Source organism: Notamacropus eugenii, chromosome 1 (assembly GCF_028372415.1).
Source record: "Notamacropus eugenii isolate mMacEug1 chromosome 1, mMacEug1.pri_v2, whole genome shotgun sequence".
In the NCBI taxonomy this organism is placed as follows: Eukaryota; Metazoa; Chordata; class Mammalia; order Diprotodontia; family Macropodidae; genus Notamacropus; species Notamacropus eugenii.
Genome location: NC_092872.1, coordinates 340,072,212 through 340,087,683, shown reverse-complemented (window position 1 = coordinate 340,087,683; position 15,472 = coordinate 340,072,212). Strand labels below are relative to the sequence as shown.

Below are 15,472 nucleotides of genomic sequence, written 5' to 3'. Positions count from 1 at the left end.
AAAGAGGCAAGCAAAAGACTTATTAGTGGAGGGATAAAGAGGGGAGGCGAGAGAAAAACATGAGGTCTACTCTCATCACATTCCACTAAAGGAAAGAATAAAATGCACACTCATTTTGATAGGAAAACCTATCTCACAATACAGGAGAGTGGGGGACAAGGGCACAAGCAGGGTGGGGGGGAGGATAGAGGGGAGGGCATGGGGAGGAGAATGCAATCCGAGGTCGACACTCATGGGGAGGGTAAGGATCATAAGAGAATAGAAGTAATGGGGGACAGGATAGGATGGAGGGAAATATAGCTAGTCCTATACAACACAACTAGTATGGAAATCATTTGCAAAACTACACAGATTTGGCCTATATTGAATTGCTTGTCTTCCAAGGGAAGGGGTGGAGAGGGAGGGAGCTAAAGAAGTTGGAACTCAAAGTGTTAGGATCAACTGTAATGTTCTTACCACTAGGAAATAAGAAATACAGGTTAAGGGGTAAAGAAAGCTATCTGGCCCTACAGGACAAAAGAGAAGACGGAGACAAGGGCAGAGAGGGAGGATAGAAGAGAGAGCAGATTGGTCACAGGGGCAATGAGAATGCTTGGGTTTGGGGGGGGAGGGGACAAAAGGGGAGAAAATTTGTAACCCAAAATTTTGTGAAAATAAATGTTAAAAGTTAAATAAAAAAAAAAAAAAGAAACAAAGTGGAAAAGTATGCCTTAATCCGCCCTCCAGAGTTTATCAGTTCTGTCTCTGGCTCCTGCAGGGTAGCCAAGCCTTTCACGATTCATGCTGATACAATAATGATACAATGTTGCAGTTACTGCGTACCACGTCCTGCTGGTTCAGGGCAGTCAGCATAAAAGAACTAGTCAAGGCTTGACTGCCGGCTGCGCACGTGCCTCGGAATACACTTTCCCTAAAGATTTCTCCCTTCGCAGAGCCCCTCATTGAAACCACTCCCAGCTTCACCTCAACCCCTTACTCCCGGCCAGAGGTAACAAGCTCCGCCTCTACTTCCACTTCTCGACTAATCCCGTCCCTCCCTCGGTCAACTGTCATCCAGCGTCAGCTTTATGCGCGTGCGTAGACGGAGGTCAGTGAATGTGAGCGAGGAGCCGGAGAAACCGGTGGGGCGGAGAAAGCGGGGAGGCTGCGTCCCGTGCGCGTGCGCTGCGTGCGCGGGTGCGACTGCATGGGGTGCGCGCACGCCGCCGCCCGACGGTACCTGGGTCCGGTCGCTCGGTGCCTCCTCTCCCGCTCGCCGCCTTCACGCTCCTCCGTGCGTCTGCTCCTGAGGACCCGGGGCTGGGCTGCTCGTCGAGTCGCGGCCGCCGCCTGCGGGCTGGTTTCCTTCGCCTGGGGAGGACGCGGGGAGTGTCAGAGGCCGCGTGAAAGGGGGTCTTTCTCTCTCGCATCCCGCCAGCCGCATGGGAGCCACCTGGAAGGTCTGAGGGGCTGGGAGACAAGTTGCCGTGGTAGGTTTGTAGACGTGGGGCCTGTCAAAGTCGGGTGCGGATTTCCTGGCCGGGGTGGGGGGTGGGGGCGGCGGAGAAGTGGTGGTGGGGGCGGCGTGTCCCGAGTCCGGCGGGGCCGTGGGGCGCCCGGCGCGCGGCGGGGTCTGGGGACGGAGCTCCCTGCTTGCAAGATGGAGATTAAGCCGCCTGGGAGGACCGGGGAGGTGCTGCAGCCTCGCCCGGGGGCCTGGGGTGAGGGGCGCCGTGCCTCCTCGGAGCCCGCAGCCGCGGCTGCCCGGAGAAGCCGCTCAGGTTGGGGAACAGTCGACTGGCTCGACATTTATCTGCTTTTTTTTTCTTTTTAAAGCTCAAATCCGTCATTGTTTTCTTCCTTCCCTTTAAAAATCACAAGATTTTGGCAAACCTTAACAGCTTTGGAAACTATTGGCCATTCGGGTAGGGTCTTGATTACAGTTTGCAAGCTGTTTAAAGAAGTCGATAAATACACTTAATAAGTAGGCTTCTAGACCAGCAGACAGGCAGTGGAAACAGTGCCTTTTTAAAAGTGTATTTCCATTCAGCTTTGGCGACTGCCTTGCCCTAGTTCCTTAATGTTAATATATGCTCTTGCTGGGGGCTTTTTAGGCCTAAGAGCTCATTTTTTAAAGTTGGGTGTCAAGAAGGAAAGATCCCTTCCTTCAGAGGCTGAGAGCTTATGGGCACCAAGAGGCAAATGTCCAGAAGACAAAGAAGACCGTAATTTATTTTCTGCCCCTCTAGCATAACTTTCCAGTGGTTTACTCCAGGGTTCAGAAGTGGTTTTTGTTTAGTGCTGGGCTGGAGCCTTTGGCAGAGATGAGGCAGACCTGAAAGACTTGTACATTTTTATTGGCCTTTGTTGGTGGTTAGTTTGGTGATGGAAAAGTTCGTTTTAAAAGTTGTGAGATCCGAAATTTCTGGGGTGTAGGATCCGAATCTCTGAAAGGAAGAAAGTTGGCTTCTCTAAGTGGTTCTAGAAGGTTTCGTGAGTGTTCTATGAAATTCATGAAGAGTTTGCAATTTTTATATTGTCAATAATGACATTTAATCTGCTGGACTGCTTAGGAAAGTGAAAGAAAACATTTGTTTTATAGAGGATATCTCACAATGAGAATTTCAGAAACACAATCGTTGTGTTTTCTTAAAAGACTAATGTAGTTGGAGTTAACATGTATAGAAGAGAATATTCAAGATGAATACTTTTATTGCACCATTAAAAAAAAAAATCTGTTCTTTCTCTCAAACTAGCCTGCACCGTTCATTTCATAACTTCTTCGCCCTTTAGTCACTTCTCCCCTCCTCCCACCCATTTTCAGTTTTTATTGACCTTGGCTTTAGTTTCTAGCTTTATGGCTGTCAGACTGCATCCTTCTAAAATCAAAGTTATTGTATACATTAAAGGAAATCTATACTAGAGTGTATTGCCCCAAGCTAGTATCCTCCTCTTTTCCCTCTTCCTCCTCTTTTCGGTAACTTTTTTTTTTTTGTGGTCTCTACATTAGAATGGAAGTTCCTTTAGGGTAAGGCCTGGCTGGCTCTCTTGCTTATATTTGTAACCTCAGTGCTTAGACCAATATCTAGAGTCTAGATCATGAGAGCAAAACCTCAATGAACCAATGGAACACCACACAGGAAAGTAGGCACTAATATTGACTGAAATTGAAGTGTACTGTCCTCAAACTTAAGTGATGTATGTAATATATTTTTGTATCTATGTGACAGGTGTAATGACTTACATGATGAGTGCCCACGACTCCTATGTGACCTTGGATATTAGTCACTTAACTATTCTGTGCCTCAGGTAGAGTACTAACATTAATAAAGAGGAGTTGCTGATCTTCATTCTCATACACTTCTGGTAGAGGAAGTTCCCTACACCCATGAAATCATAGGCCAGACATAGACCCAGACACTGGGCCTGGAGTCAGGAAGGCCTGAGTTCAAATTTGTTCTCAGATACTTACTAATGTGACCCTGAGTAAATCACTTTTCTCACAGTTTTCATTTCCATAACTATAAATTGGGGATAATAGTAGCACCTACCTCCCAAGGTGATTGTGAGGATTAAATGAGATGATTGTAAAATGTCACAGTACCATGCCAGTGCATTGTAGGAGCTTAATAAATGCTGGTTCCTTTCCTCTTCCCCACCTCCTCTCTTAAGAGGCATAAACATTTGATATATGCTAGCTGTGTAGATAATAGTCTGATGATTGTTTCTCACCTAAGAGAAGTTGAAGTCAGTCAATTAGCTTTTATTAAGCACTTACTATATGCTGGCTACTGACCTAAGCTCTGAGACTACAAATGGAAAGTCTTTGTCCTCCTAGAGCTTACATTCTTGTTATTTTCTGTTTCTTACTGTCACCATAGTATCTTTTCTCCTCCCTCTCTCCCTGAAAACCCTCCCATGTGACAAATAGTATTTTTTTTGGAGAGAAAAGGAAATGAACACAGCTGATGGATACCTTGAAAAAGTCTGAGAACATGCAATGTCTGACACCTGTGGACCTCCCACCTCTGTGAAGGGGTGGTTGGGGGTGTCTTCTTATACCTCTTCATTTGAGTCCCACTTGATCTTTTAAATTTTGTTACTCACTTTTTTTTTTTTGGTGTCATTGTTCTTTCCCTTTACATTATTATAGTTACTGTGTATGTTGTCCTTTTGACTTGGCACTGTATCAGTTTTTTTCATGTTTCATGTTTCTTTGTATTCATCACACACATACACACACACACACACACACACACACACACACACACCCCATTTCATCACACACACACACTCACACACACACCATTTCATCACAATAATATTCATTTCCCACAATTTGTTTAGACCCAAAGCTTATATTCTCACAGGATGAAGACAATATATACAAAGAAGCTGAAAGGGAGGGGAAACAGTGACACAAAGGTACCCTGACAGGAGCCGACTTAGGGGTATAGCAGAGAAAGTTCTAGTCAGTAGTACAACCTGCATTACAGGTTGGAGAAGAATGAAAAATGGCTGGCCTGGATGCCCTCCCTAAATGGAGGTGTCAGGGGAGAAGCTGGGGGGTGGAGGGAGCTTCAGAAAGAAGAGCTGCAGAATGAAGTTGGAGGCATGAGGTTGAAGTTACATGCATAGTACTTTTTAAATGGTAATTGTCAGAGCAAACTGGGCGGTTCCAGGGATCATTTTATCAGTCAGTCAATATTTATTGAGTATCCAAAGCACTGTAATAATTGCCTGGGTCATACACAGTTAGCTCATAAGCTATTTTTTCAGCCTCAGTTTTCTCATCTGCAAAATGAGCTGAATAGATCTCAAAAGTCATTCCAGGAAAACACCCTTACAACACTTAGAAAAGTAGTTGTTTTTCCCCACTGTTATCCCAGGTAGAGGACATAGTTTTCTTTCTTATACAAATTAATATTAAAAAATAATGTTTATTTCTGGACAGAGAGCAGGCCTTGCAGTTAGGAAAAACTTGGTTCAAGTCATGCCTTAGAAAGTAGGTGTGTGATTGAGCGTTTCTTAACTTTGTACCTTGTTAATCTTCTTTTGTATTAGAGGAAACTAATACAGTTGAAGTTTCTTCCACTGGTGATGAAATTATAGGTTCTGATAGTCCCTCATTTCAAAAACTTAGAGAAAATTGATCATAAAAACAATGCCACGTAGACTTCAATAAATTTATGATTTCAACAACTTAGTGTATTTCTTCCATCCATAGTGTTTTATTATGTGATGGTGTGTGATTCTTTTCCATGTTCTTCTATAGATCTTCCATAAAGAATCCAGTCAACATGGAGGGAGAACTGACTTTTAGTCTTTCTACATCCAGGGCTATTTATCTGCAATCTTTTTCTCTCACCAAGTGAGCAGCTCACCTTTCTTATATAGTTCCTTGATACATATTAAGATACTTATACATGGGTATACATCTTTTTTGATTTTTAAAAAAATATTTTTATTGATTTCATTAAATATTTCCCAATTACATGTAAAAAAATTTAACATTCATTTTTAAAAATTTTAAGTTCCTGATTCTTTTTCTCCCTTCCTACTTTTCCCCCTTTTTGAGAAGGCAAGCAGTTTGGTGTTGATTATCCATATGAAGTCATGGAAAACATAATTTCCATATGGGATCTCCTAATATAAGAGTTTTTCAACCTGTGAAATAAACTATGTTTTATTTAAAAATTGAATTCTTGATATCATTGATGTGGATATCCCTTCCAACAATACCAATTGTAACTCATATGTGCTTGCCCTTTACATGCTACTCTTGTCTGTATCTGCTGTAAACTCTCCTTAGGGGATCTATTCAGCTTGTTGGAGGCCTTCACTTTGAATTAAAAGAAAATTAGGTGATGGAGATAGGGTCTGCAGAGGTTAATTTTTAATGCATTGTTGGTAATGGAAACAGGGAATGGAGGAACTATTAAGAAACTGATTTTCCTTTCTGTGATAGGGGATAGGAGTGACAGAACAGAATTTTTTAACAGGATGGTCTGTTTTAAATTGAGATTTTGGGTCTGTATTATATTTGTAACTCATCTTGATAGGTCCTCTTTATTACCATCTGTATAGCGGAAATTTGATATGGGATAGTAGACAACCTGGTTCTCTTTGTTCCCTTTGGGAATTAGTGGGGTTATTTATTTTTAATTTGTTTGGGATCTAGTCCTATTCAATTTCTCAAATCTATAGCATTTCTATTCTTTTCTTTTTAGAAAATAGACATAAACAAGTACTTCTTGCCAACAAATATTTTTCCTTATAATTAAGATTATATGGACAGGAGCAATTTTGTGCGTGAAAGATTCATCCTTTCAGTTCTTAATAAATGTCTAATACTTCAAAGATCAGTGGTTTCATTTAATAACCCAATTTTGTTAAATAATTAAATGATTGTTAATAACAATTTTGACTAATCAATTTGACTTTTTGCCTTTTGCAGTCTATTTGAAGTGAGTTGATTTAGGTTTTGACATACATTTATTCATTTGTTGTTATTATTGCTGTAATGTAACAGTAACTATCACGTGGACACTTAGGGAAAATCACATAGATAATAGTATTTATCATTGTGGTCAAAGATCCTGTAGAATCTTGAATCTTGAGGATCTATTCTTGCCTGCATTTTGAGTTTTTAATTTAAATCTGAATGAGAGCTCACAATACAACAAGTTGCTCTTATTCCTAAATCCTTATTTCCTGTTTATCTAAATGGTCTTACCAGTTAGGGCTCTTTTTTTTTTTTAAACACAGTTAAGTTTTTCAGAAGATGAAACATTGGGGGTGGGATGGAGAGGGAAGGTAGAAAAAGATACAGACCCTCATTTGTTAATAAGTCAGAATGCCTCTATGAGGAAAGAGAGTGTAATATTTATGGACGAGAACAAGTACTCTTATGCATTCGACCATTTTGTCAAGTTCAGCACCAGGAATACAGCCATAGTCTCAAAAAAGGCATATTATTAATATTACACCAGCCATGTGTGCTGCATGTCTCAGCTGTTTGTGTGAATGAATGAGCCTGTTTTATGGAATGGAAGCCTTATTCCTTCCTTTAAAATTACATCCTATTTGAATGTTTACTTTTAGAAGAGACTGAATTTCTTGGGTCAAGGGAATATGTTCTTTGTGTGATACTTTCCATCTATTCTAAAGTGCCATGCACATTTATGACTGTATAAATAATAAATCATAATGAAGAAGATGTGTCTGTTATGCAGGAACTGTGGTCTGCTAGGAAGAAACAAGAAAAGTACTTGGGAAAATTATAATAAAAGAGCAAAAGGAGATAATCCAGGAATGTCAGCATGATTCTGCTTTCAGTTTAACTGAGTTTTCATTATTGAAATCCTTCTGTTTCTAATAATTAAAAAGAAAAGGACAAATCTACAAGATTACTAGGGCTTTTTCTTATCTATATTCTTTTTAGTTTAGTTTAGTTAGTTTTATCCTTAACTAGAATTATTGTCATGATAGATCCTATATTATAATATTATCTTGTGTGGAGTATTGTATAACTCATCATGTTGTTGTTCATTTATTTTTGTGAATCTGTTGAAGTGTGTGTGTGTGTGTGTGTATGTGTATGTGTATGTTTACTAAAGTGTTCTGGATTTTGCTTGATGGCTTAAATGATAATTGTAACAGACAGTGTTCTCTTATTGAATACTGTTGCATAAATGTATGTTCATTGTATATTTATATCTATTTATATCCTTTTATTTTGGGTAGAAAATGATGCATCCTGTTGCCAGCGGTAATACTGCTTTCTGTGGGCCTGGCAAGGCTTCCTGCCTCAATGAAGACAATATGAGAGCTGCTGATCAGTTTGACTTATATTCCTCTCAGCAAAGCAAATACGGCCATACGGTCAGCCACAAACCAATTGCTTGCCAGAGGCAAGACCCGCTAAATGAAACACACTTGCAGGCCACAAGTGGCAGAAGCATAGAGACAAAAGATGAACTCAAGAAAAAGAAAAACCTCAATCGATCTGGTAAACGTGGCAGGCCCTCGGGGACCACCAAATCAGCGGGATACCGAACCAGCACAGGACGACCCCTTGGAACCACCAAAGCAGCTGGATTTAAGACAAGTCCAGGCAGACCTTTGGGTACAACTAAAGCTGCAGGATACAAAGTCAGCCCAGGGAGACCTCCAGGTAGCATTAAAGCTCTATCACGACTTGCAAATCTAGGTTATAGTTGCGGCAGTGCTGCTTTTCCTTATCCAATGGTACATAGCCGAGGAATTCATGGAGTTGGGGAAACGAGCAGCAAGGTCAAACAGCCCAATGAGTAAAAGAGGCAGAGAAGTGAGATCATGGTTTTAAATGAGGACTCAAAGGGTACCAAAGTCTCATGTTGGTTTGGTTATGACATACACAATTTATGACTTGGGATTTCCAAATTTGTTGGTTTTTATTTTGGGCTAGAAGTCTGCCATACGTTGACAGATGTAACCAAGTAAATGCTGAAAGGGCATGAAGATGTTTCAGTGTTTGTACATAGGATTAAGAGTACTCCTAACTGAATCATTTCTTTTTTTTTCCCTTAGACAGTGATGCCTGTGTCTCATATTTCACTCCTATTGTTGAACCATTTTAAATGGGTAGTTATGCACTAAGGAGTTGAAATAAACAGGAAACTTATGCCTTTTGGCTCATGAAATAAGCCTGCGACATAATAAAGATCCCTTCTAGAGGAATTTTTCATTGATAAAGCAAAATAAGCTAACAATTTAATACCATATAAGAAAACAAATTTGAGTTTTTTAACATTTGTTTTTATGAAAGTTGGAAGCATACAGATTTGTCTGCTCTTGCAGTTACATAGGCCTTAGATGTTTGTAGATATTCAGAAATTTGGAAACCTTTTTTTTAAAAGAATGCTTAGTTCAACAATTTCTTATTTATTGAACTGTAGCATTAGCTAATTTAACTGATGTTCCAAAACATTTCTTTAGTATTTGCCTTTCAGTGATGGCAGGGCATTCAGCAGAACTCTTATTGGAATCTGCTGTGTGTTGTTAAATTGCCTATGAGCATGTATACCAAACATTACAAATAATATTTAAAAAAAAGCTATTTTATAAATAACTTCATAGTAAGTTTTTAACATGATATAATTCATTCTAAGAATAGAATATTTAATGAAATGTAAAAAGAAGTATTCTTAAAAGTCTGCATATAACTACAGCCTCTGCATTTTGCCTTTTGTGTGCATAGATGGCAATTGCTAATGGGTTTTAAAGAATTAGTATGTTTACACATTGAATTTGTTTTCTATAGTGTTGCAAAATTTTTTAGGATAATTTTTTCTATATTTTTTGAGAATAGTTTATCCCAGTACAGTAGCATTTATACTATAATTAAGTTATCTTTACCAAAGGACATGTGTTTTAATGATTCATAATAGCAAGCTAGAATAAACAGTATTGAGCAAACTCAAGTATTAAGAAATATATAGGAATTGCATCTATGCATGAAAGGTGGAAAAGTATGTTGGCTGTTTAAACTAGAAATACCTTTCCTGGCTCCATTGAGACCACTTCATCATCCAGAAGAAATGTTTCATTTTCAACTGTTTGTTTTAAAAACAAAGCTACATATGGAAAAGTTTTATCTATCTGTGTGTGTGTGTGTGTGTGTGTGTGTGTATGTGTATGTGTATGTGTGTGTATACATATACACATGGACATGTATATATATTTGTGTATATATATATATAATATATATATATGGAGAAGAAAGAGGGGAAAAGTAATCTTCTATTCCCCAATTTTGACTTCTGTGACCTTTATATATTTACTTTATTCTGAATAGCTCTAGGATGAGTTAAACATATCAAACTTTGAGTTTGAATGAAAATTTCCACAAAAATTTAGTTTATAGTTAGAATGAACATGTAATTTCAAATGCCTGTGAGACTTTTTGGTGGTTGTAGGTTTTCAGTTCCAGAAAGCTTTTGAAAGTTTTAAAGTAAACTTTAAAAGTGAATAAATTGTGATATTTGGGCTTGCTATTATTTAATACAGAATCTGATTGCAGTTATGATGACATAAGAAATGGATATCATATTTCATACCTTTCTTATTAGGAAAAAAGCAGCAAGCCTTCAGGTGTTCCAGTGATGCCTAACACATAATGAGCTGGACTTTATGCTGTGCTTTACAGTAAGAGGTGTTGAATTATATGTGGGGACTATGTGTGCACTGGCAACTAAGACATTGAACCTCAACAATCTTAGCGTTGCACAGACCATGTAGAACAATTTTGGATGGCTACTTATATTGATTTGTAACCTAATGGCAGCTAAATTGCTACTAAACCAGACTTTCTTCAGGTCGAGGCTTTTGAATCTGGATCCTGTGTTCTATATCTTAACAAATTTAAATATAAAACTCTTAATTATTTACTCAGAACAGTGTAACTTCTGACACACAACTGCTTTTATTGTCATTAACACTCACAATGTAATTGTTATTTAACTGTTTCACTTGATAATGCCTAGCAGTGTTTTGAAATTTTTGAACTACTTTGGAAAACATCTATTTAATTGAATGATCTAATTGTGGTTATGACACATTCCACTGACAAGGATTTGGTTGCATGTTGCTTTTATACTTTAGAGTAAAATCCACTTCTTCCTTTCCTGTCAATTTCTTTTTATGCTTGATTTTGTTTCTCCCTTTATGCATCTCCTCAGTGGTGCTGTGCTGTGTGTCAGAAGGCATTACAGATGTATTATTGTTACGCTAGTATAATGGACTTTGTATTCCAATATATTGAAACAATGAAATCAGCTAAAGAAGATATATTCATTATGGTGTTAATAATATTGGGGAAAAAAAGGGGGGCAATGACAACAGTTATGGATAATACCAATTAGAACCCTACTTTTGCAGTTCATGTGAAAGGCTGCCTAGAGAATGGGATTTGTGCATTGCTGAACAGCTCTTGATTCCAGTTTCTTTTGAACAGTATATTGGTGCCATGCTGAAGAGAAAGAAGTCTAAGAGAATGAAGTCTTAAAATATGTTTTGCTTCTATATAGTCTACCAAGTTACATTGTGGGGTTTTTTTTTTTTGTTAACACTGTCTTTTGTCACGTTAAACACTGAAACAGCATGTTAAAAACTGCCTATACTTTGAAATGGTCAGTGAGAAAAAAAATGGCCTTTCCCCTCCATAATATGATCTTTTTTTGAAACGTGAATTGCTCATTTTATACTATGTAACTCTGCTTTTCATAAAATAAGATTCACTGTTCTGTATTAACACTGTTGGTCGGAATATGATCTAAAATACAAATAAGTTTGTTTTAATGTTTTTTTCTTTTTCAATATATTTTTACGCCTTATTTATGAATAAATGAATGCTTTAGTATCTTAAATAAGGATCTAAGACATATGTTAATTACCCTGGATTTGCCAACAAAATGAATTTTGCTGAACTAATCTTTAGGATCAGATGATATTACTATCTCAAGTCTTGCACTGGATATTTAAACAATACTGGCACCACATTTTGGCAGAAAAAAATTAATAGGACATTGCCAGAAGGCTGAAATTTAATATTTTGGGTTCTATTTTAAAATCAAGTTTCAGATTGACTATGAAAAAGACCCTTCTTTACATTATCCTTTTAAAGCTAAACATTTATCAAAGTAATTTAACTATCCACTCCAAATTAATGAGTATTTGTATTTCTGTGGATAAATAGCGATCATATGCACAATCTTTCTAAAACAGGATCTGAGAATCTTTGAGTTTCTTTAAAACAAAAACAGACCCTGAATCCAGTTGATTAGTCATCAGTTCATTGTAAGGATAACTTTAAGATGTGACATAAAAAGAGAACTTTACTTTTACCTATTAAAAAGCTTTAAAGACAGACAATTCAGGTGCTTATAGTAGTAACTGCAACTCTGTACTTCATTACTAATAGATGTATAATAAAATTTTATCACACTTTTTCAGTAAAATTGAATAATTCAGAACAGTTATTCAAAAGATTTTTCATTTCTGGACAGGTTTTTTTCCCTCTATATTCTTATATTATCATAGTATGTATATTTTTAAATATAGCTTAACTACTATATGTTTATAAACTCGAGGATGTATCAGAATCTTTGTTTTTTTTCAAGTAGATATATATGGCTATGATCACAAATATTTCATTTTTGAAAATTAAATCATGTAGTAAAATAATTGAAATTTTGTTTTGTAATCAGACCACTTTGATTCTTTAATTTTTACAATTTACTTTTCCCACAGATAATTATGGATGAAATGATTACCAGTTAACTAATATCAGCACACTGTCCTCTGCTGTAAAAAGTCTGATAGATACTGTGTATGTTTTTATGTCCATGAACTTGAGCTACTCGTGTGCAATTATGTGTATAGGAATGGAGTAGTGTTCATGATTTGTATCTACATCATCATATGGATGTATATTTATTAATAAAGTCATTACTTTAAAACCAAATACATTTATACTTTTATTCCATTAAATGAGATTTTATATGTCAAAATTATTTAAGTAATTTTTAGGGTCCAAACTAAAATATTTTATCCTAGGCTTTTAATAAGAGGGGTATTTTGAGAGGAGGGTTAGTGGTGAAAAGGGTATGTATGGTACCGAGTGGAGATGATTGTCCTTGATTTGGATTTTGCTCAGAAGACCTTTGTTTAGTGTCTGTCTCTGATGCTTATGCTGTCAGTATGATCTTAGACAAGTCATTTAATCGCCCTCTGCCTCAGTTTCTTCATCTGTAAAGTGGTGGGTTAAACTAACTAGCCTCTAAGGTCCTTTTGAGCTCTTAAGTCTCTGATCCTCTAAACCTCCTGGAACTTCGTTTTCTGTTTTCTGCAAGGACTGATGTATGTTTATTTACATTTTGATAATTTTTAAAAGCTTGTAAATGTATGCCATTTCTTTCCATGATAGCAAGGTGATTTAGTTTTTTGAAAAGCTTATTTATTTTTAAGTTGTTTTTTACTCTTAAATAACCTAAAGTATGATTGTAAATGAGTAAACATTCAAGTGCCTGCTATGTAACAGGTACTCTGCTAAGTTTTATGAATACAAAAAAAGGCAAAAGAGTCGCAGACACATTCAAGGAGCTCACAATCTAATGGATGAGACAAATAAGCAAACAGATATGTATTAATGAGCTAAGGAAAAACTAGGAAATGATTAAAAGGGAGAAGGCACTAGAATTAAGAGGGTTGGGAAACCCAAGGCTTCCTAAGAAAGATGGGATTTTAATTGGGACTTGAAGGAAGCAAGAGAAACTGGTAAGTATGCCTATTTATGAGGAGGGAGATTATTCTAGGCATGGGAGACAGCCAGAGAAAACTGGAAAGTGGGATTTTGGAGGGTAGCTTATGAAGTGCTTTGAATGTCAAACAGGATCCTGGAAGTGATAGGGAGCCAGTGGAGTTTATTGAGTAGAGGGCTATCATGGATGGACTTTTCATTTTAGGAAAATCACTTTGGTGGTCCAGTGGGGTTTGGATTGAAAAGGGGAGAGACTTGAGGCAGGTGGAGCCACCAGCAGGCTGTTGCAGTAGTCCCGGGTGTGAGGTGTTGGGGGCTTGGACGAGAATAGTGGTAAATGTCAGAAGAGACAAGATTCCATATTTGAGAGTTGTTGCAAAGGTGAAATTGACAGACCTTGGCAACAGAATGAATATGGGGGGAGGGGGTGGGAGATGCTGAGGAGTTGAGGAGATCTCTTAAGTTGTGAGCCTGAGGGATTGTAAGGATGATGTTGTCCTCAAGCGTAATAGAGAAGACAGGAGAGGGGGAAAGTTTAGGGGGAAAGATAATGAGTTTAGTTTGGGATATAATGAGTACAAGATGTCTTCCGGACATGCAGTTTGAGATATCTGAAAGATAACTTGGAGATTCGAGATTGGAGGTCAGTAGAGAGAACATGGCAGTATAGGTAGGTATATTTGAGAATCATCAGCAAGAGAATGTGATTAATCTATGGGAGCTGATGAGATCAAGTGAAATAGTAATAGTACAGAGGGAGAAGAAAAGGCGAGTCAAGGACAGAATCCTGAAGGACACCTCTTGTTAGAGGAGCAAAGGAGACTGAGGAGGAAGGGGTTAGATAAGTGTGTGGAGAACCAGGAAAGAGTGGTGTTCTGAAAATTTGGAGGGAAGAGATTATCAAGTAAGTAACAGTGAGCAGCAGCATCAAAGGCTGTAGAAAAGTTCGAAGGAATGAGTATTGAGAAAATGGCATTGGATTTGGCAATTAAGAAATCACTGATAACTTTGGAGAGATTAATTTTAGTGGAATGATAAGGTCAGAAGCCAGATTGTAAGGAATTAGGAAGAAAGTGAAAAAAGAGAAAATAGAGTCACCTATTTATTGGGCTTTTTATACCTTTAGCTGTAAAGGGCAGAAGAAGTGAAGGACTATAGGTAGCTAGTATGGAAGGATCGAGTAAGTTTTTTGAGAATGGGAAATACATAAACAGGAAGGCAGTAGGAAAGTAGTTAATAGGGAGAAATTGAAGATATGTGAGAGAGTGAAGATGATAGACTCATTCTGAAGGCCTTATGATTGTCAAATTCACTTTTAAAATACACTTTTTAAAATATACTTTTCTTACAAGGGTACAGAGAAATTTCCACAAGGACAAATCTCAGTAGAAACAGGAAATACTATTTGGAGTTGCATCAAATAATCTGTGCAGATAATTGCAGTTATTACCAATCTTTGAATTATTTTAATTCTGTTCAAACTTATGAGGTATCTATTATGTATAAATCACTGTTAGGTAAATTTCAAAACTACTAAGAATTCATCTCTTCAAGTATAGGAATTTACTAAAAAATTGTCATATATCCTTTGAAAATCCTATTGAAATAGTTGAAATTCATTTATGTCTGTACATGGGCATGATTGATTGGGTATGCTGTTTTTGTTTGTACTACAGAAGTATGCATATCAGTACATCACTGCCAATAGTATTATTCATTCCTGTTGCATACTGTGTTAATACGTATTTTAAAGATAAATTTCTCTTGGCTTTTCATTTTAGGAACTATTTTTTTTTAAATATATACATATATATATTTTTATTTGTTAATGTTTAACAATCACTGCCATACAATTGAGATTTTATCCTTCCCACACCTACCCCCCACTACCCCCCTCCCTCCCCACGACTGCATACAATTCTGTATAGATTCTACATATACTTTCCTATTGAGTATATTTTCACTATAGTCATGCTATGTAGTCAGACTAAAATAAATGAAAGAAATCGTATAACAAATCAGAACATGATACACAAACACATACACATACACAAACATGATCTACATTTTGTGAGTGACTTCCATATTTCTTTCTCTTGAGTGTGGAAGGCATTTTGCCTTGAGAACCACCTTTGGGATTTTTTTTTTTATAAGAAGTTTTTGTGTTATTACAAAATTCCAAGTCTACCAGAA

At 37.3% G+C, this 15,472-nt stretch overlaps 1 protein-coding gene across 3 annotated transcripts in view; it reads left to right on the top strand.

Moving 5' to 3' along the window:
* Nucleotides 1–1,095: 1,095 nt before the first annotated feature.
* Nucleotides 1,096–15,472, top strand: part of LOC140518104 (UPF0461 protein C5orf24 homolog) — a 52,241-nt gene continuing 37,864 nt past the window's right edge. The window contains exons 1-4 of one of the 3 annotated variants that reach the window (XM_072629911.1): nt 1,096–1,469; nt 7,726–8,155; nt 10,092–10,167; nt 10,900–12,484. In XM_072629911.1, the coding sequence (XP_072486012.1) occupies nt 7,729–8,155; nt 10,092–10,132 (468 nt within the window). In that variant the 5' untranslated portion in view covers nt 1,096–1,469; nt 7,726–7,728 and the 3' untranslated portion in view covers nt 10,133–10,167; nt 10,900–12,484. Of the gene's footprint in view, nt 1,470–7,725; nt 8,156–10,091; nt 12,485–15,472 lie in introns of those variants that run through there. The other 2 variants (XM_072629910.1, XM_072629908.1) reach the window with 2 other exon arrangements.